Source organism: Monodelphis domestica, chromosome 1, assembly GCF_027887165.1.
Source record: "Monodelphis domestica isolate mMonDom1 chromosome 1, mMonDom1.pri, whole genome shotgun sequence".
NCBI classification, from domain to species: domain Eukaryota; kingdom Metazoa; phylum Chordata; class Mammalia; order Didelphimorphia; family Didelphidae; genus Monodelphis; species Monodelphis domestica.
Window position 1 is genome coordinate 111956379 of NC_077227.1, and position 21504 is coordinate 111977882.

Sequence of the window (21504 nt, forward strand, 5' to 3'; positions counted from 1 at the left end):
TGGAAGTATATAGTCAGTTTTGCTGGGTAGTTGATTCTTGGTTGGAGACCCAGCTCTCTTGCCTTTCTAAATATCGTGTTCCATGCTGTGAGGTCTCTTAGTGTGTTAGCCGCTAAGTCCTGTGTGATCCTCATGGGAGCCCCCCTATATCTGAAGCTCCTCTTCTTGGCTTCTTGTAGGATTTTCTCCTTTTCTTGGAAGCTCTTGAATTTGGTGATTACATTCCTGGGGGTTGTCTTTTGGGGATTAGTATAGAGGGTGTTCTATGAACCCTTTCTATTTCTATTTTGCCCCCTTGCTCCAGAACATGTGGGCAATTTTCTTCTATAATCTCCTGTAGAATAGCATTGAGGTTGTTGTTTATCTCTGGTTTTTCGGGGAGACCAATAATTCTGAGGTTGTCTCTTCTGTTTTCCAAGTCTGTGACCTTTTCAGTGAGATACTTCATGTTTTCTTCTAATTCATTAATTTTTTGGCTTTGCTTTATTGATACTTGCTGTTTTGTAATCTCGCTGTCTTCCAGCTGCTTAATTCTGGTCATTGGGGACTGGTTTTGCTTTTCAGCTTTGTCTGCCCTTCTAGTAGATGCTTCCAGCTCCTTCTCCAATTGTGAAGTCTTGTCTATCAGACTTCTGATCTCTTTCTCCCATTTTTTTTCCAAAAGGTTTCTGTCTTTTGGGTAAGCTCCAGTTTGAGATCTTCCAGAGCTTGTGGATAATTTCCATTTTGGGAGGCATGTTCTGGTTTTGTTTGGATTTCATCCTCATTCTCTTCTTTTCCTTGGGTACTCCCTCCATAAAAGTTTTCAATAGTCACTTTTCCCCCCCTTTCTTCTTGGAGGCTTGATTTTGGGACATGTGGACCATCCCTTTGGTGGTTTTATTCCACTTTCTTTTTTTGGTCTAGGGTCTGGGTGATGTGGGCGGGTTTTCTGTGAATTTAGGTTGCCTCAGACTAGTTCTTCTCAGCCTCCGAGGTTTCTTAGAGTGCAGGCCCCTGTGCTCAGCGTGGCAGCCCCTTTGCTCAGTGCAGCCTCTCAGCATGGCAGCCACTTTGCTCAGTGCAGCCTCTCAGGGCCCCTTTGCTCAGCTCAGCCTCTCAGCACCGCCACCCCTTTGCTCAGCGCAGCCTCTCAGCAAGGTCACCCCTTTGCTTAGCGCAGCCTCTCAGCGCCCCTTTGCTCAGTGCAGCCTCTCAATGAAGCCACCCCTTTGCTGAGAGCAGGATTTTCCCATGAAACCGCCCTGAGAGGTCGTTTCCTTGCAGTCTTTAGATCCCAAGGACCCTGGTGTGCCCCCCTAGACAGAGATGCACCTCACTCACTTGGTGTCCCAGTGAGCGCTCTGATAGCTTACTCTGGTTTAGTGGGGGGTGGGGGGAGGGGCAGCTCAGTTCAAGTTTTTGTGCGAGCTTTTCCTCCTCCTTATAGTGTGGAAATGTTCAAACCCCACATACCTTCATTTCTGTGGGGTACTGGGGAGTCCCTCAGTTCTTCCAAAGGTGATTTTCATGCTCTTTTGAGGTAGTCTGTTTCGTTTGGTGCCGGGGAGGGGAAGCGAGTTGCCTCTAGATTGCAGCCATGTTTACCGGGAAGTCCCAAGTCTAATTTCTAAAGACTGAATTTCTTCCAAGACCTTTTGATCTCCCTTTTCCATTTGGTCCATTCTACTTTTCATGGAACTCTTTTCTTTTTTTGGATTTTTGTACCTCTTTTTCTAGTTGACCAATTTTGCTTTTAAAGGTATTTTCTTCCTATTTTTCTTCAATCTGTCTTATTTGGTTTTTTAATTCCTTTTTGAGTTCTTCTAGAACTTGTGACCAATTCCTTTTTTTTTGTGAACTTTTGGATGTGGTTGTTTGGATCTCACCATCCTCTGTTGATTCTGTTCTTTACTCTTTGTCTCTGTAAAAATTTTCAAAGGTTGTTTTTCTTTTGATGTTTGCTCACTTTCCTAGCCTTTTTTTGCCTGTGGACTGGAAATTCTGAAAAATTGCTATCTGATTCTGTTTTGTTCTGCTGTTGGCTTGCAGGGATCAACACTATTAGCTATTTTTCTCTGGTGTTAGGTCTTAAAAGGGAGTGAAAGGGCCAAGTGCTATGAACTTCCAGACCTCACTATGGGCTGGAGTCATTTGGAAGGATAGTCAGAGTAGTTTTGGCTTTCACTGCTACTAAGCCACCATCTTGGCTCCACACATTATATAGCTTTTTTTAAAAAGTTATATAACCTTTTAAAATTTAAAGTTTTTTTTAAGCTTCAAAAGATATTTAAAATATTTTGTCATAATAATCCTATGCAATAAGTAGTATTTTAGTGATTAGAAAGTTGTTTGATTCTCTAGGTGCTTGACCTTTAAACTTTTCCAATTGCATTTTTCTATGAGTAAAAAAAAAATTAGCATGACCTGCCAAAATGCATATTTTCCAGATTAGAAGCCAAATTATCATGCACTACTAATTACATACATTATAAAACATATATAAAACCACAAGTTAAAAGGAATGTGCTAAATAGTATTTGATCCCAGAATAGATAGTCACTGGAATTTATTAAGCAAAAGTGATTTTAGGAAAATGATTTTGGCTAAACATGGATTGGAGAGGGAAGAAACTTGCAGCAATAGTCCACTTGAGAGGTGATGAGGACTAAACTATGGTGGCTCTGTGAGTAGAGAGAACAGGAAAGATTTGAGATTTTATGGAGGTAGAAATATTAGGTTTAGGAACTGATGGGCTGTAAGAGGTGGGGAACTTTAGTGAAAGTGAGAAGTCTAGAATGATGCCAAGGCTGCAAACCCAAGTGAATGAGTGGATTGTAGTGCTCCTGATGGTAACAATAGGGAGGTTCAGAAAGAGGGATGGTTTGAAGGAAAAGATAATATAAGATCTCTGATAAATTTGGGAACCAATCTATGCCTACTAATTCTTTGAGACTAATTCTGTCCCACAATAACTAAAAAGAGGAAAAGGAATTTGAGGGGATTATCTTACCCACTACTACCTCAGAGTATAGAGGATATCAAGAGTTGCCTTTTGAATTCATTGTGGTGATTCAAGGAACATAAAGTGAATTTGTTGTTGTGGGAGAAATTTTTCCAGAGGCATTTTTCTAGCAAATAGTTTAAGTGTCCTGGTCATCTCTTCTGAGGGCCTCACATAAGGGCAAGAAAGGAAAGATTAGGAGCCTGCTCAACCAAGGAGAGGAGTAAATGGGAAACATGGTGATGAAGATTGTCTATCATGGAATAATGGACATGTGATCCATCTTCCCACTCTCTACCCCATTGATTTCATGGCTTAGTTCTCACTTTGGAACTAGTTAATTAAATGTAAACTATCAGTAGAATTAACTGATTTACCCACTTTTTCTTTGGTAGTTTTCTTGGCCTCCCAGAATTTTGATTTCCCAGAATTATAGTGTGAAGATTGGATTTAGGGTGTTAAAAAACATCCAGTTCAGCTCAGATGCAATATTGAGTTATGGGGTTGTATGAATCAATTATCAAAAGAAGAGAAAAACAAACAAACAAAAAAACCAAAAATATAAAGAAAAAATGGAAGGAAGTTAAACTTTTGGGAGAAAGAAAAAAATTTAAAATCAGAATAAAAATACCAAAATCTATGTATATAAAATGTTGAGTAAGCAAGAATAATTTTTTAATAGGCCCTTGTATTAGGGTTCAATAAAATTTTATCCCACAAGTCTGTAGGACAGAATGCAGTAATATTTCACTTACCCATTTGCAGCCAAGACTACAGGAAGTTGCCATACTATAAGAAGAAAAAGAACTCAAATTTTATTTTGATAGGGAAGTGTCATTCCCTGGTCTGATTTTTGTCACTCTCAGGGATTTAGGGTACCAGGATGATAGTCAAACTTTGGTACTTGTCTGAATATTTCACAAAGAGTGTAGATTCAAGGAAGTCCTATGACTTAACATATGTCAAGCATTACAACCTTGAGTCTCACACTATTTTTTCCTGTGTACTCTTTTTAGCACTATTCAGGCTGTATATAAGGCACTATATAAGTCTGTGCTCCTTGTTTTTTATCCCATTTTCTAGAATCAGACACAAACATTAATCACAGTCCCATAAAATTTTATCAATAAATGGCAGATTCCCACAGTTTAAAGCTTTTGGGGGTATGCATTGATATTATAGCAAGTATATATATATATATATATATATATATATATATATATATATAAAACTTATAATACTGTAGAAAAATAATATTAATTGTATGTATCTTTAGTATAAGAAACGAGAAAAAAAGGGGGGAAATCAAATATTCTAATCAAAATAAAAGAAAAGCAATAATAAAAATAAGGGGGAAAGAAAAAATCATGAATTCAATGTGTTCTCAAAAAAAAAACAGCATCCACTTGACAATGGATTATTATCTCCAATGCATGTGATAGGATACAGTCAATCAGTCTCAACAGAAGATGCTCTCTTTACATGTAAGCAATGAATCCAAGAGTCCTTCTCTCCAATCTTTATAGAGTTGTAGTAGTTAACAATATTTGGAATGACTCTTCCCAAGAAGGCTAAGTTGCTCCAGTACACTGGAAATTCTTAATATACACCTTGTCTCCTGGGTTCAGGTCATGAAGACAAAAGTCTAGTGGTCCGGCTTGTACTGCAGCTCCAGATTCATGGAGTTCATGCAGTTTGTGCTGTAATTCCTGTATATAGGAAGCAATAGTAGTATCTCCTCCTAATAGTGATGTATATGCAGGGAAGAAAGGTTTAGCCTATATAGGTGGATGTCCAAAAAGCATCTCAAATGGTGAGATGTGTAGATCTCCTCTAGGCCTGCTTCTAAGATAAAATAGGGCCAGAGGGAGAATTTCAGGCCAATTTAAATGTGTCTCAGTGCATAATTTGCCAATCATAGTTTTAAGTTCTTTGTTCATTCTTTCAACTTGGCCTGAGCTCTGGGGATGATATGGAACATGGAATTTGGAAGTTATCCCTAAGCAAAAATATATCTGATTTAGGACAGAATCAGTAAAATGGCTTCCTCTATATGAATCAATACATGCTGGTAGGCCAAAGCGAGGAATAATTTCTTTTAAAAGCACCTTAGCAACAAAAGCTGCTGGGACTCAGGTCGTAGGAAATGCTTCTGGCCATTTGGTCAGTTTATCTACTATGACTAGACAAAATTCATAATGTCTAGCCTTTGGCATTGTTATGAAATCTATCTGTAGGTGCTCAAAAGGTATGTAAGCCAGAGGACACCCACCAAAGATTTTGCCACAAAAGGCATGTTGGTTATATGCTTGACAGGTAGAGCAGGCTGTACACACTTTAAAGATTATAGTAGTTGTAGCAGAGGCTATCCATACTTTCTTAACAGAGTCCACGATGCCCTCGGTGCCAAAGTGACCATTTTTATGAATAGATTGGCAAATTTGGTGATAGAAACTTCTAGGGAGCAGGGGTTTTCCTTCAGATGATACCCACACTCCAGTATTCTGTTTTGCTTTGAATTTTTGTTTCCATTTTTCCACTTCCTTTTCATTATAGAAAAGTGATTTAAGTCATCAGTGGTTGTTAATGTTAAAATTAATTCAGGCTCTTCTATGGCTGCTAGCTTTGCAGAGGCATCTGCTCAATCATTTCCCCTAGAGACAAGGCCAGTGCCACATGTATGGGCAGAGCAATGAACTACAGCTAGGGCTTCAGGCAGCTGGAGAACAGAAAGAACTTCATTAATTATTTCTGCATTAGCTATAGATTTTTCAGCTGAAGTTAAAAATCCTCTCTGGAGCCATAGCATCCCAACTGAGTGACAAATGACAAAAGCATATCTAGAATCCATATAAATTGTTGCCTTTTTATCTTTGGCAATTATATAGGCGTGTGTCAGAGCTATGAATTCTGCACCTTGAGTGCTAATATTAGAGTGCAGTGAAGCTGACCACTCAGTGGCAAAAGTGACTACGGCAGTTCCAGTGTAATGTATGCCATCTCTCATAAAAGAGGAACCATCAGTAAATAAGACCAGAACTGGATTGTCTAAAGGAGTGTCCAAAAGATTATGTCGAGGCTTTTCTGCCATGGATTCTAGTATTTCACAACTGTGTAATGATTATCCTGAAGTCGGTAAATCTGGAAGCCAGGTGGCAGGGTTAAGGGTTGTACAGTGTTTCAAGGTAATGTTTTCACTATTTAACAAGGTTATGTCATACCTTGTAATTCTCTGATCCAAGAATGCCCATGTTCTATGCCTTAGCAACAATGCTTCTACCTCATGTGGGCACATAATTGTTAATGGGCATCCCAATACTAGATCAACAGTTTTTGTTACTAGTAAGACTATAGCAGCTACTCCTCTAAGACATGGTGATGCTCTTGATGCTACTGGGTCCAGTTGGGCAGAATAATAAGCAACTGGGTGCTGAGAAGGTCCCAAAGTCTGAGTTAAAACACCTGAAGTTACCCCTCTTCATTCATGTACATATAAAGTAAATGGATTATTGTAATCTGAGATGCCTATAACAGAGGCAGACAGGATAGCCTGTTTTAGATCTGATAGAGTTGACAAGTGTTCTGGCTCTAATTTGAGCGGTTCAGGGACCGAATCCCTTGTCAGTACTATAAGGGGTTTAGTAATTTCCCCATACCAAGGAACCCATTGTCTACAAAACTCTGTTGCTCCTAAAATTGCTCTCAACTGTTTCTTAGTGGTAGGAGCACTTAAATTTGGAATATTTTCAATTCATTTTGGAGAAATAAAGCGGGAACCTGCAGTCAGGACAAATCCCAAGTATACTACTTTAGGGAGACACCACTGAACTTTATCCTTTGAGATCTTATGTCCCCTTTTGTGCAATTCCAAAAGAAGGTGTTTACTATCTTCCTGACATGCTTCTGCATCTGTTGAAGCCAAGAGTAGATCATCTATGTATTTGATTAATTTGCTATTTTTAAATGTTATATTATCTGTGTCTTGGCTCAAAATTTGTACAAATAAACTCAGGTTTTCCATGGACCCTTGTGGCAGATGACTCCATGTGTACTTGGAGCCCTTCCAGGTGAAAGCAAAGATATGTCTGGAGTTCTCATGTTTGGGTATGGAAAAGAAGGCTGAGCACAAGTCTACTACTGTAAAGTATGTAGCTGTGCTAAGAATAGAAGAAATAATCATATATATGTTGGATACTATGGAGTGTCTATAACGTGGTTATTCACAGCCCTCAGATCCTGTACGAATATATAGAGGTGCTTGCCATTGGGTCCCCTTTTTGGTTTTTTAATGGGCAGGATATTCAGATTTACAAGGGATTGTTATTCCCTGGCCAAGTAATGAGTTTATTACTAGAGTAATACCCTCAATTGCCTCTTTTGAGAGGGGATACTGAGGAATGGAAGGAGGTGGATTAGATTTAGTGTTTATCTGCACAGGAACAGCTGACTTAAGTAAGCCTACATTGGAAGAAGATGTAGCCCAAAGAGACTCCAGTATATCTGCAGGTATTACAAAAGTGGGATGTTCTTTCCCTCCTGACTCTTTGAGAGAATTACAGGGAGTAAATTAAAGATTCCTCAGGTACTTCCAATGATAAGGAACCATCTGGGGAGCAAGTTATTGTGGCTCTGAGTTTGCATAGAAGGTCCCTCCCCAGCAAATTTAAAGGGGAGTCAGGCATCAAAAGGAAGGAATGTTGTACCTCTAGGGGTCCTACAGACACAATTCTAGGGGAAAGTTTTTAAACTCTTTGGGGTATTCCTGACACTCCCATTACACTCTCTGTGCCAATGGAATAACAATATAAATCAGGTGTACTCTTTAACACAGACCTGGAAGCTCCAGTGTCTAAAATACAATCATAAGAGGAGTTACCCACCTTTAAGGTAACATGGGGTTCATTAGTATAGGGAGGGCAGTGGATAGGGACTACCATAGGACATCAGGGTCCAGAAAATAAAGGTTGTATCCTCTGATTTCTGTGCCCCAGCCCCTCCCCCCCAGACACCTTCATTGTATTTGGTAAGTTCCTTGAGCATCCCCCTGAAGGGCACCCCCTCCCGAGGGGCATTAGTACCCCAAGTATTTTTTAGATGAGCACCACTTAAATTATGTTGCTGTGTAGTCATTTGGTTTGAATTATCATTTTCCTAATATCTATTCCTATAGTTTTCATTCATAAAGTTGTGGTTTCCATTATCAATATTATAGTCATTTCTATAATTATCACTTCTGTAGTTGTTATTAAACTGCAGATTCCTTCTGAGTGCCTTGAGTAAAGTTCCAAACTCTACCATTCTGTGGCCCTTCTTCTCAAAGAATTGGCAGGTAACAGATCAATAATTAGATTCCTGTAGAGGGGCAAGTGCCATTGGTTGAGTATCATGCCCACTGTCCAGTTTAGTAATCATATCTTTTAAATATCTCAATTCTTTCTTTGTTTCCTCCATGAGATTATTATTTTCTTCCTCCTTTTCTTTGTTTCTCTTTGAAACATATAGAGATGGTTTCTGCAACTCTTCAAGGTTCATCTCCAGCCATCTTGGGCAATATGTTCTAAAATAATCTCTAATCACTTTGTAAGAGGTATTGACAAAGTGCCTTCTAAGTTGTCTTCTGCAAGTTTCTTTAGATAGGTCAAAATCCAGGTATCTATCCCCAAACTCAATTGTTCTGTCCATGAATCTGAAGGGTGTCTCTTCCTCGTTTTGTTTAATTCTTTCAAATTCTGTCCACCTATCTCTACTGTCTGTATACTCTCATTTCTGTTAAGATGGCCTCTCTACAACGTTATAGTTGTAAACAATCCTCAGAGTTGTTATAGTCCCATTTGGGACCCTGAGATGGCCAGTGTGCTGCATTGTGCTCCCGGGTTTTGTTGACATGAGCAATTATTTTATTTTTTTCACATTCAGTTAAAAAAGCCTGTAGCAAGTTCTCAATGTCTTTGTAAGACGAATTATGTTGAAAAAATATGTCGGTCATCTTTTTTGTTACTAGAAAGGGATCTTGTTCATATGTGAGAATATTTCATGTAAATTCATTTATTTCTTGGGGACTAAACGGTATAGTGTGCCTTAAAGTCACCACATCCCCATTGTGTCTTATTTCAGATACTTCTCTTAGAGGAAACAGGCCTCTAATTGAATTTGGTACCTGTTGGTCAGTTTGACTAAGATGAGTTTCTTTAGAAGGATGAGATTTCCTTGGGGCTGGAATTGTTTTTTGGGCAGAAGGAACAGGAGAAACTGGGATTTCAGGAGAAGGGTCATGGGGATTAAGTTCAGCCAAGATTTGTAGACCATGAGATAACAAGTCTGTTAACTGAGCTATAGGAAGGGTATTTTCCATCTCCATTTTGGGGAAGGGAATTCCCTCATTTTGAGGTTCAGTAACATGTCTGTCAGGTTCAGACTTGTTTTTGGTGTGGTGGATGTTTGCCAATTGATCCAATAAGAAGCATTTAAAATTTTCCAATTGGACTTGTATGTTCTCCTGTATTTTAGCCTCAATTTTTTCTATTTTTTCCTGTGTTTTATCTCCAGATTTTTTGCATAATTTTTTGTATTTTAGCATCTCTTAACATAGTACTGAGGAGTACAAAAATGACATTACCTAATAACATGAACAATTGGAGGTATCCTGAATTCATCAATGTCCCTAAATCATCAACTGTTCCATATAAATGTCGAATGTAGTATTCATTTATATATATATATATATGTGTGTGTGTGTGTGTGTGTGAAGCCGGCTAGGAAAATAATTACAAATTTGTAATTATTTTCCTAGCTGGCTTCACAAAACATGTGGGGAGCAGGACAAGGTCTCCCTCACTCCTAATTAAGAGTAATCTAGGCAGTATTGTTAGTGAAGGTCGCCTAAAGTTATTTGTTCCCTGAAGTAAAGGAAAACAGCTTCCCTAGTCCTGCCACTTTTTTGGTTTAAAAAAAAAAACAGCTGTGTTCAATTCAAATTAAGGAGAAATGAGAGAAATAAAAATGTTTTATACTCACTTGCTCTCGCAGCTGTGCTTCAAACTGTTTAAAAGGCTGACTTGAGAAAGAAAGAAAGAAAGAAAGAAAGAAAGAAAGAAAGAAAGAAAGAAAGAAAGAAAGAAAGAAAGAAAGAAAGAAAGAAAGAAAGAAAGAAAGAAAGAAAGAAAGAAAGAAAGAAAGAAAGAAAGAAAGAAAGAAAGGAGATTTCACAGAAATTTGAGGGTCTTGGTCACAATCTTTGTGGATTAGCTAGACTGTAAAGATAATTTTAGGGTTGTGACTTAAAATCTAGAGTTAATTTATCTCTGGGGAAAATCCCAAATAAAATACCCAAGTAAGTCTGGAAATTTATGGTAATCTAATTAATATAGAGGGAGGGAATTTAAGGAGAAGGAGGGAAGAGGATATAGGATGTCTCCTACCTGGCCTGTGCCAGGGGGAGTTTAAAATCCCTGCCTCTAGGTCTCTGAAGAAGATTAGAGGCTTCTAAGAGGATAAAGTTGGAAAGTAAAGGAAACTCACCACCAAACCTGACAATTGCTTGTAGCCACACTAAGATGCCAAAAGGCCAGCACACTGCTATCAGCCAATTCTCCACCGCAAAGGTTGCCAGAGAGAGGAAGTGATCCAAATATATAGATCTTTCACCTTTGTGTCTCCTCCTCTAAATTTTCACATCTACCAATCACATCAAAGGCTTTTCTCTCGGACTGCCCATTCTTTTAGTTCTCATCTTCTTTTGATTAGATTATATCTTTAGAGTTACTTAACACTTCTTTGTTAAGTTCACCTTTTGTTATGTACTTGACCTTTTTGTGATTAATTTAACCTTCATAGTTACTTAACATCTTTTTGTATTAAGATCTTAAAATAGACTTAACTTAAAGTTCTAGCTTCACTATAAGGTAAGAGTTAAGTACCTTCATTGTTCAATCAAGAGATTACAACTTTATCTTCCCCTAAAGTATGTCTAAGTAGGGTGGAGTAATTTAAAGTTCCCAAGACATTCCTGATTTTTTTAAACTAAGTATCTTCATTGTTACAATCAGGAAATAGCTATATCCAGTCTTCACAGTAGGAAATAATTGCCCCAACTCTGCTTCATTTTTTCCCTATGTTCATAAAATTTAATGGATCTACAATTATAGTTACTATACACATTTATTACTATAAGAATCTCATGATCAATCATTAAAGCTTCATTATAAGAAAAACAATCAAATTACTTAGCAATTTGATCATTTCTAGTCATATGTATATATATAATGTAAGTGGCTTAACATGACTTTAATCAATCAGCAAGTATTTATTATGCACCTAGTTTGTGCCAGAAACTGCACTGAGCACTGAACACAAAGATTAGAAGCAAGAGTCTTTCTCCTAAAGGAACTAGCATTATAATAAGGGAGACAACATGATCATATGGGACATAGGTATGTCGAATACATTAATCCAATGAACTACAAGGTAACTTTGGAGAGAAAAACTTGCACTCTTTATTCTTATATACTGAGTAAACTACATGTAAAAAACAGTAATAATTCCAACTCATTCTTATTCTTTTTCATTTTAGATTACAGAGGGATAAAACTAATCATCAGACAGATTTGACAATTCAAATCATCCTTAAACAAGGGCAAGTGGAAACAGAAAATTTCCATTTTATGTTAGAATTCACAGATTGTGTTCTTGTTAGCAGGAATATAATTGAGGAACTGAATAACATAATTCGGGTAATTATGACTTTTCAGGAAGAGAAAACAGTGATTGCTATATGAAATAAGAATGCTCTTCCTTGTTTAGTTACCTTTCCCCCTTCTGTTTTCCTTTAAAAAAATTTCATTGCTATCTTTTGTTTTGATATCACTTTTATTTCTTAGTATACCCCACCCTTCCTACCTGTGAGCCATACTTTGTGATAGATTTAAAAATGAAGAGAGAGTTGAGCAAAACTAACCAATAGATCAGTAACATGCAGTATATACAATGTACTGCCCCCATATTTGCCCACTTCTGCAAAGAAGTGAGGGAGGTACATTTTCTCAATTCTTCTCCAGGGCAAATGGTGATTATAATCATATGGCTTTCAGTTTCCCTTTTCTGTTCCTTCCAATTATATTATTGTAGTCCAGTGAAGAGTCCAATTGAAAAATGATTGTGTGCACCTCAGCATCTACAATATTTCCTCAATTTGAACCCATCATTGGACATCTTCCATAACAGTGGCAAACAGTGTTTTCATATATGTCTTATTTTATACCTGAGTTGATACTAAAAAATCAAAGGTTCACTGAACCAAATTATCTCTATCATATACCTCAAGGAATTTTATATAATTTTGATGTGGGTGGGAGACACTTTCTTGAAGGTACCTTTAAGGTTGCTTCTTCTTCATAACTCCTGGAGGCTGGAAGGACTTTTCTTTTCATCCAACTTTTCCTTTAGAGGTGTTGTACTGGAAAGTTGGACCTGGAGTCACGAAGACCTGAGATCAAATCCAGCCCCAGACACTTAACTAGCTGTGTGGCCTTGGGAAAGTCATTTATCTTATTTGGCTCTGGTTCCTCATCTATAAAATAGGGTGGTAATAGTACCTACCTCCCAGGGGTGGATGTGAGGATAAAATGAGATATTTTAAGGCATTTTACAAACCATAAATCACTATGTAAATATTAACTCATCATCTTTGGGGATTTTTTTTGGTATGGCTGATATGTTGTAATAATGTTTAAGTCTTTGCCAACCCCCTCCAAAGAATTACATTTTTATAACAGTATAATCATCTCGAGAATGAGCAGAATTGTATAATCTAAACATCAGAATGTGTCATTTTTTCTCCTCAAGGTCCAAGGTCAAAGGAAAATTGCCAGCATGTTAGAAAATAAAAAATATCATAAAGGAATAATTCAGATTGATTGGGAACATAAAAAAATGGTTATGGAAATGGAAGATCTAAACAAAAAGGCTTGGGATATTCAGAAGCTGTTTTTTTCAAAAGCTCATCAGAGGGTAAATTGCTCTTTTAAATATAGATTGTAGAATGGCTTCATATTATATAAGATGACATTTGAGATGAAAAAGACAGACTCTCTGATGATATGGAAATGATGAACATGGGCATTCCAGGCATGGGGAACAACCTTTGCAAAGGTGTGGAGATAGGAAATGGGATATCATATGCAAAGAACAGAGAAGACCAATTTGGCTACACAATATGAGAAGAGAAAGTAAAAAAAAAAAGTTTGGACAAGATTGTGAAAGGTTTTAAAAGCTAAACAGAAGAATTTGTCATTTATCTTAGAAAAAAATTGGGATTTTCTGGAGTTTACTGGGTAGAGGAGTGACATGGTTGGATTTGTACTTTAGGAAAATCACTTTTTGTTACCAGTGTGAAGGGGGATAGACTGGAAAGCCAAGAAATCAATCAGGAGTCCATGGCAATAGTCTAGGCCAAGAGGCCATAAGAACCTATGCTAAAGTAACACTGCATGAATAGAAAGGAGTCATATTTGATTTGATAACTGATTATATTTGTAGGGTGAGAGAAGAGTAAGATTTAACAAATATTTATTAAGCACCAATGTATCAAGCATTTGTAATATGCTCTGAAAACAAAATATAGGCAAAGGCCAGTGTAGGGATTAAATTTATGGTTGGACTAAATAAATATAAGAAAATGTGGTCACCAATTTTAAAAATTAATACAGCTCCAGTTAAAATGACTTTTTAGCAGCTTTATTTACAAAAAGAAGGAAAGAGTGACAGAGAAATGTAAAAGGGGAGGGTAGAGAAGGTATCTAACCTAACACTAAATATTTGCTCTGGCACCTGGCTCCACTCCAGAAAGGCTTGTTAACCCCAGCTGGAGGGCCCAGTGATGAATTAAACAAGTTTCACCCATGTGGCCTCCTCCAAGAGGAACACCTCTCTGGTGCTAATGTCTCCAAAAGCCAGGAAAGGAGGGTTAGTTTTTTCCACTCATCTAAGCCATAGCTCCAAACTGTAGTCCCAATCTAAAGGGGAAGATCCAAGAGCAGTCTTACCAGAAGCAGTTCAAGTCGCCAGCTTGAGGTCCTTCAAGCTAAAGATTAAGGATGAAGACCTCCTGGACAGGAAGTTCATCATCTTTTATAGTTCTTTATGTCATTTCCTGTCCCTTCCTCCACTTTACAGGGAACAATTGCAGTCTTTAAATTTGCTTAGCACTGCCCAGGGAACAGTCAGTTGCCTCTGGAGGTGTATCTCACTTTAGTAAGCGGTTTGTGAATCTCCCCTACTTAGTGTTAAGTAGTGTAAACCTCAAAATTTCTTAGACTTATAAATGTTGGAAATTTCACCATTGGGAAATTTCATACTTGAAAAATTTCCTATTGATAGTGGGTCTTGACTATTGGAATGTGAACCCCATTGGCATGGGAGGTTCCTTCTCTTCCCTTCTTAAGATTACTTTAGGACAGAAACCCTTTGCTGAACAATGGAAAGGACTTTGACCTATGCTTAAGCATAGAACAGGAATTTCTTTGAGTCATGATTGATTTTAGAATTGATACAATGGAGATACTTGGAATCAATCTCCACCCTACTCAGTCCTAACAGGATTGAGTAAGGGCTGCAGCCTAGATCAAAATTTAATTATTCCAATCTCTACCCTACTCAGGTTAACAGGATTTAGAAAGGGCTGTAGCAAAGGAGCAAAGATTTAATTATTTGAAAATATGACCTTCAACAGACATGTGCAAAACCTCTGGGCGGTCCTGGGTTAAGCTAGAGCCTCCATTGGCACAGGGAAATTGATGGACAGTGATTGGTAGATGTGAGAACTGAGGGGAGGCAACTTGGATGGTTTCCTTAAGGATCAGGGGGGTCTGAAGACTCGGTGGGGGTTGAGGAGTTGGCCAGAGTGGTTGCGGTGTGCTCTGAGAAGCTTGCTCTGAAGGAAGCTGAAGGTGGGGGCCTCTGAGACTGTTTCTCCATTCTGGTCACGTGAGTAATAGGGACTGATCTCTTTTCTTTGCCCCAACTATCTAAGGGCTTGGGCCTTTTGGCCCAGCCTAAACAGAAGTGGTATTTAAGCCCTATTCCCTTCTCTCCCTTTTTCTCTCTCTCTATCTCTAATTCCTTTCTTACTCCTATTGAAATTAAACTCCATAAAAGATTTACTGCTGACTTGAGTTTTCATTTAGGAATTACATAGCTGAATTCCTTGGCGACCTTAAATTAATATATATCAGTCTTTTAAAGTGATTCCCTTGTAACATTGTGGCTGACCACACGGGAGTCTAAAGAATCCTCTCAATAAAACTTCTGAAATTCCTTGCCTTTTTAATATACCGTCTCACCACTTAGTCCCTCTTTTTTTTTTTAACAAAAAACTTGGCTTAAAGACACAGCTGCTAGAACACGTGAGTATAAAAAACTTTTTCTCTCTTCTCCTTTCTCCTTAAGTTAAATTGGAATCAGCAGTTTTTCTTTTTCTTCCCTTTAATCTTAAGGGACAGCTGGGTAGCTCAGCGGATTGAGATTGTAACAGTAGGTGTGTCTTCGCTTTGGGTTGATTAAATTTAAAAGTAAGCAAAGGGAGAGTCAATCCCATCTTCACAATAGGCTCTGTTTTCAAAGAGCTTATAATCAAAGAGCAAAATAAAAAGAAGGTTGTGAAGGGGAGGTCAGGGAGACATGTCTGGCTTGAGGGCAGGATGAAATCCAGAGGAGTACAGCAGTATGGAGAAGGATGAGATGGCCACTCTGCCCTATCCTTAAATGGAGGGCTTGGAAGTTCTCCAATGTCCATCCTCTTCCCTGTCCAATCAGAGGATGGGAGGGGCCTCAAGGGCAGGAAGTATTGAGGAGGTCATAACCAAGAAAATGTGGTTTGCCAAGACTGTGAATTGCCAAAACTGTAAAGGTTTCGGCCAAACTGTAAAGATAATTTTTAGTATCTTGATTTAAAATCTAAAATTAAGTGGTCGCCATGGGAAAATTCCCAAATATGAAAATACCCAAGTCAACTGGGTTTTATGGAGATTTAATTAATATAAATGAAGGAATTAAGGGAAGGAGAGAGAGAGAGAGAGAGAGAGAGAGAGAGAGAGAGAGAGAGAGAGAGAGAGAGAGAGAGAGAGAGAGAGAGAGAGAGAGAAAGAGAGAGAGAGAGAGAGAGAGAGAGAGACTAGTAGAAAGGGCCTAAGCCAAATGACCTAGGCCTGAGCCTAAGGGAGAGCAAGTCAGTCTTTATCACTCACCACAAGATCGTCTTCAAGCAAGCTCCAAACCTCTGAACTCCAACTCCAACTCAACTTCCAAACTGAACTAACTCCAAACTGAACTGAATTCTCCCTTTAAAGAAATTTTCTCTTATGTCACCTCCCCTAAATTTTCACATCTACCAATCACAGTAGACACTTTTTCCCAGGACTGCCCATTCTTAGGTCTCATCTTCTTTTGTTCTCACCTTCTCTGGTTAGATTAAATCTATTGAGTACTTCACACCTCTTTTTGTTAAGCTTGCCTTTTGTAAGTTGCTTGACCTTTTAGTGATTCATTTAACTATTATAGGTATTTAGCACCTTTTTGTATTAGATCTAAAAATAGACCTAGCTTAAGGTTCTAGCTTTACTATAAGTATGAGTTAGGGACTTTTCATTGTTCAGTCAGGAGTTTGCAACTTTATCTTCCCCTAAGGCACTGTCTGAGTAGGGTGGAGTAATTTTAAAAGTTCTCAATACATTCCTGACCAAGTTCCTTCATTGTTAAAAATGGGGAATAGCTTAATCAAATCTTCTGAAGTAGAGTCTGAGCAATTTTGTTTTGTTTTTAAACCCTTACCTTCCGTCTTGGAGTCAATACTGTGTATTGGCTCCAAGGCAGAAGAGTGGTAAGCTAGGCAATGGGGGTCAAGTGACTTGCCCAGGGTCACACAGCTGGGAAGTGTCAGAGGCCAGATTTGAACCAATCCTGTCTCTAGATCTGGCTCTCAATCCACTGAGATACCCAGCTGCCCCCTGAGCAGTTTTAAGATTCACAAGGTCTGAGTTTCAGAGATGATGTGATCTTGCAAGATGATGAGTTTCTGGAGACAATGAAGACATCCTGAAACGTAGTATGTGGAAGATGAGTACCAGGACTTTGGGGCTACCAATTAGAGTCGTTGTGGTTAAATATAAATCCCATCGCTGTTATATATAATATTAGTATCTAAAGGTGGTGGTAATAAATTATGGCAAATAAACAATATCTTTCAATACAGAACAGAATGACATGTTATCTGATTATTAAAATAGCTAAAATAACAAAGAATATGAACTTTTACATCTATAGTAACAATGACCTTTCTTCTTCCTAGTACCTAAAAGAACAGGATTATGATCTCATGATTGGCAACCAGACTTCGCTAATGGAGCAGACTATTGCTGTTTTAGATAAAGTAAGAATCAACCTTCCTAAATAAAATATAAATTTTAAAATATCCTGAAATTAATACTTGTAATAGTTTTCAGAGCAAAATTGGAGATTTTAACTATTAGGAATCTAAATTCACTTTAACATTTGTGATGTACCTAATATGGAAAAATGTCTTTAGTTGCTGGAGATACAAAGACAAAAATGAAACCATCTCTGCTTTCAAGGAACGTTTACTCTGGAGGAGGGGGATACATGTATATTATCTACAGATAAATAATCACAAGGGAAAATTTGTGGCAAGTAAGATTTCATGGAGGATAATATGTTTACAGGCATCAAGGAAAGAACCAATAAGCAAAAGATTAGAGGGTAATGGAGACAATCCATGGGGTAAGAAATAGGAGGATAAGGCAAGGATTGGAATCAAGGGTCCAGATTATAGGGGCTGACCTTGGTCAAGTTTTCATTGGTATAGTATGGACCAAAAGAGAAGAATTAGAGGGATTTTGAGATGTGGCATAGGGGAGTAGAGTGAGTCAATGAAAAATTCAAGTACTAATCAGGCACCTCCATGTGCTGAGCAAATACAAAGGATGAAACAAACACTTAATGAATTTAAATTAAATTGTAGGAGACAAGTATGTATTTAAATGTAGACAGAATACATATAGGGAATAAAATAAATAGTTAAGTACAAGGTTAGGAAGGCACAGGACATTAGCAGTTGTGGGGGAATCCAGAAAGATTTCAAATGTAGAAGGGGTGCTTCAGCTATGGTTTGAAGAGGGATTCTGTGATGCAGAAGTGGAAGGCATTTTAGTCATGGTAAAATGGGAAATTGATTCAGGAGAGCTGAGGGAGAAGGGACTTATTAACTGCTTATTTTTGTACTAAAAAATAAGAAAGAAATCAGAGTAAGCTTGAGTAACTGGGAGAATAGTGAGGGATGGAAGGGAGGAGACATTAGAGATCACATGAGGCAAAGAGATGGATTAGAGAGAGCAGGAAATTTCAGTTCTGCAAACAGAATCCATTGCCAATCTGGGAAATCTAGTAATTGGTGATAACCACCTCAGTAGCTCTTAGCTGTGCATGAAAAGTTTTGCTGAGTAAGTGACCTTGTGCCCATCAATCCTATAGTTCTTATCTTCAGAGCCAACTGGATGGCCTTAGTGTTTGAAAAACATGTATCTAATAAAATGTTTGCAATCTTTTCTATGCATCCTGCACAAAGCAAATGTTCAATATTTGTTAATGGTCAGATCAAACTAAGATTAAAACAACAAAGTCATTTTGGGCTGTTTTTAGTCTTATTGCTTCAGGTTTCAGGGTTATGGAGGGTATTTCATTGATATTGTATCAATGACAATTCACATATATATCAGAATACGGATGTTTTTAATTTAAGGGTATCATCATGTAAATTCCAATGCCTATTTCACACATTATTTTCTTTGGGGGGTGGGGGGTAATTGGTGTTATGGTAAAATTTCTAGAAGCACAAAAGAGATATGGAAACCTATGCACAACTATTCAAGAAACTGAAAAGAACTGTCAGCCAAAAAGATACAGCAAATTACATTCTAAGTTGCAATTTACACGAAGAGCTGGTGTGTATCACTGAAAGAAAATACATCTGTCATAAAATTGGTAAGCCAATTTTTGCTAACAATGGGTTATAATTGCCTTTCCACAGTTAAGCAGGCTAGCAGATTTAAAAGCTGCACAACAGTTTACATGTTGTTATAGCAATTCACAAAGTTTCTTATGTTTTAAAAAAAACTATTAATCTAGTCACAACAAATGGCATTTCTTCAATATTTTGAACAGTAATCCCACTTTTTTGTGGTTTTTTTTTTAAACAGCACCTAAGCTAACCTGGGAAATAATTGCCAAGCAACGTTATGAGGCTGTATTACAACAACAAAAGCTAATCGATATTTCGAAAGAGCAGTATGAACAAATTTCAATTTTGCAGGCAGAGGTTGAAAGATTAAGAATGAAAACATTTCCTGCACTTATTCAAATGTAGAAATACCAGCAACATTTGTGAGGCAGAAGATATCAGATATCATGAAGAAATCTGTTCTCAGGCATTTGAAATTTCTTTTCTTCAGTGAGAGAACTAAGTAGCTTCTTTTCCCCCTTTAAAACCTGCCCTTAATACAAATTTTTTAGCTCCTCCCAAAGGATTGTAAAAATGTAAATTTTGTGCTTAACAAATAAAAGTGTTAAATATTATCTGTGTATCTTTGTTTAGGAGTAAGATTAAATCTTTTAAGGATCTATGCTGAGAAAGTATTTAAAATGTCCACACTTCAACTCAGAGATCTCATTGCAAGGTGATGTGACCTAGGGAGAGATGGGGTCTCTACTCTCCTATTGTGCCCTCCCTTCTTTACTTGACTGCAATTGGTCCCTGTAAAGTGGAGGGACAGAAAGTGACCTCAAGAAAGGTCCATTTAAAGGGCCTGAACTTCTTCTCAGGGAGTCTTTGGCCTGAATCTGGGGGCATGGAGGAGCTTGGACTGGGACTGTGGCTCTTAGACTGCTTCTGAGGCCTCCATCATGAATTTTTGGGTTTGAGGATCTTCTCCTTCCGGACTTTGTTCTTCAGCTTCACTTAGACCTGGAACTTTGGCACTTGAACTGCTTCTGGTAAGACTGCTCTTGGATCTTCTCCCTTTGGACTTTGGATTGGGTGAGTGAAAAAAAAAAAAAGCTAACCCTCCTTTCCTGACTTCTGGAGAGTTTTGTTCCCTTTCCTGGAGGAGGTCTCAGAGGTTGAACCCTTGCTTAATTCAATAGCAAGCCTTACAAGCCCTGTGTGGGTTGAGCTGGAGACTGGAGCAACATTTAGGATGATGAGAGACTTCTTAGTTTACCTTCTTTCACATTTCTCTACTTTCACTCTTTCCCTCTTTTTTGTAAATCAAGCTGCTAAAAAGTCATTTTGACTTGAGCTGTATTAATTCCATAATTAACCATATTCTCTTATAGTTAGTCCAACCATAGATTCCTACAACCCTCTTACCATTTCTGGGCTGAAAGCTTCTGAAGCTGCTGCTCAGCAGCTGCTACCACTGTAGCCACCACCAAGGGCAGCTGCAAGTGCTTTCACAGAGTACACTCGGGGCTAGTTTCCACCCTCATATCACAGATCTTTCCTGCACACCTCCTAAGTAGTCTTAAGCAAGAACATAATCTCACATCAATCTTGTGTTGATGGAACTGCTCCAGAATTTGATTTGAGGTGGTTTTTGAGAGGAAATGTTATGAGAATTCAGCTGGGTTTCTGACTACTCCATCCACCATCTTGGGTTTGTCTTCAGTAAATTTTTCAAAATAAAATATTAAACACATTAGACCTTATTCTAACCAATAAGAAAGTAAACTGATCAATTTTTAATGACAGTAAGTCTATCTTAGCAACAGCAGATTACAACTAGAGTCTGGATTCATTCTAACATAGGCTTCACAAGTTTGGTTGTTAGAATAAAATGCATTCTTGATATGTAATAATCTATTGCTTTCTTCTTTTGTCATATGGTTTTATACAAGTCTTGGGTTCATTAAGGGAGCTTAGAAAACACACATGAAAGCAATTGTGTAAAAATTAACATATTTCAAAGATCCATGATTTCTTGACATTGTGGATACTCTGATTGATAATCAGCTATAATTGATTTGTCTCCAAAGTTGTCAAAAATTTTATCACTCTGCACTCAAGGTGGTGGTGAGCCTTTTTTTGTCCTTACCTAATTATGGGTGAGATTTAAGATCTTCCTAACTTGGTATAGAACCTACTAGGGGCTTATCTAGGCTGCAAGATGGCCCAAGACACACCTCTAAGCCACAACAAAGGATCAGAGCAAAGCTTCCAGTGAAATCGCACTTAACCATGTATTGTGGATAAAAAGCCAGACTTGGAAGCAGGAAGCCAGTAGATAATAAGGAACCACTTAGAGAAGTGTGACATATTTACAGCTGTGCTTTAGAAACACAAATTGCCAACCATAACATAGTTCAGGTTGGAAATAAGAACTTAAAGTAGTTTTGTTTTTCTCAAACCCCTACCTTCAATTAAAGTTAAGGGACTTGCCCACATAGCTAAGAAGTATCTG

General features: G+C 37.9%; 1 protein-coding gene across 5 annotated transcripts in view; it reads left to right on the forward strand.

Annotated features, from left to right (window-relative positions):
* LOC100619090 (cilia- and flagella-associated protein 43-like) overlaps positions 1 to 19621 on the forward strand; it is a 273713-nt gene extending 254092 nt beyond the window's left edge. For all 5 annotated transcript variants that reach the window (XM_056804363.1, XM_056804374.1, XM_056804366.1 and 2 more), the window contains 5 exons: positions 11553 to 11712; positions 12824 to 12988; positions 17322 to 17402; positions 18877 to 19030; positions 19246 to 19621. In XM_056804363.1, coding sequence (XP_056660341.1) covers positions 11553 to 11712; positions 12824 to 12988; positions 17322 to 17402; positions 18877 to 19030; positions 19246 to 19412 — 727 coding nt within the window. In that variant the 3' untranslated portion in view covers positions 19413 to 19621. The remainder of the gene's footprint in view (positions 1 to 11552; positions 11713 to 12823; positions 12989 to 17321; positions 17403 to 18876; positions 19031 to 19245) is intronic.
* The last annotated feature ends 1883 nt before the right edge of the window (positions 19622 to 21504 follow it).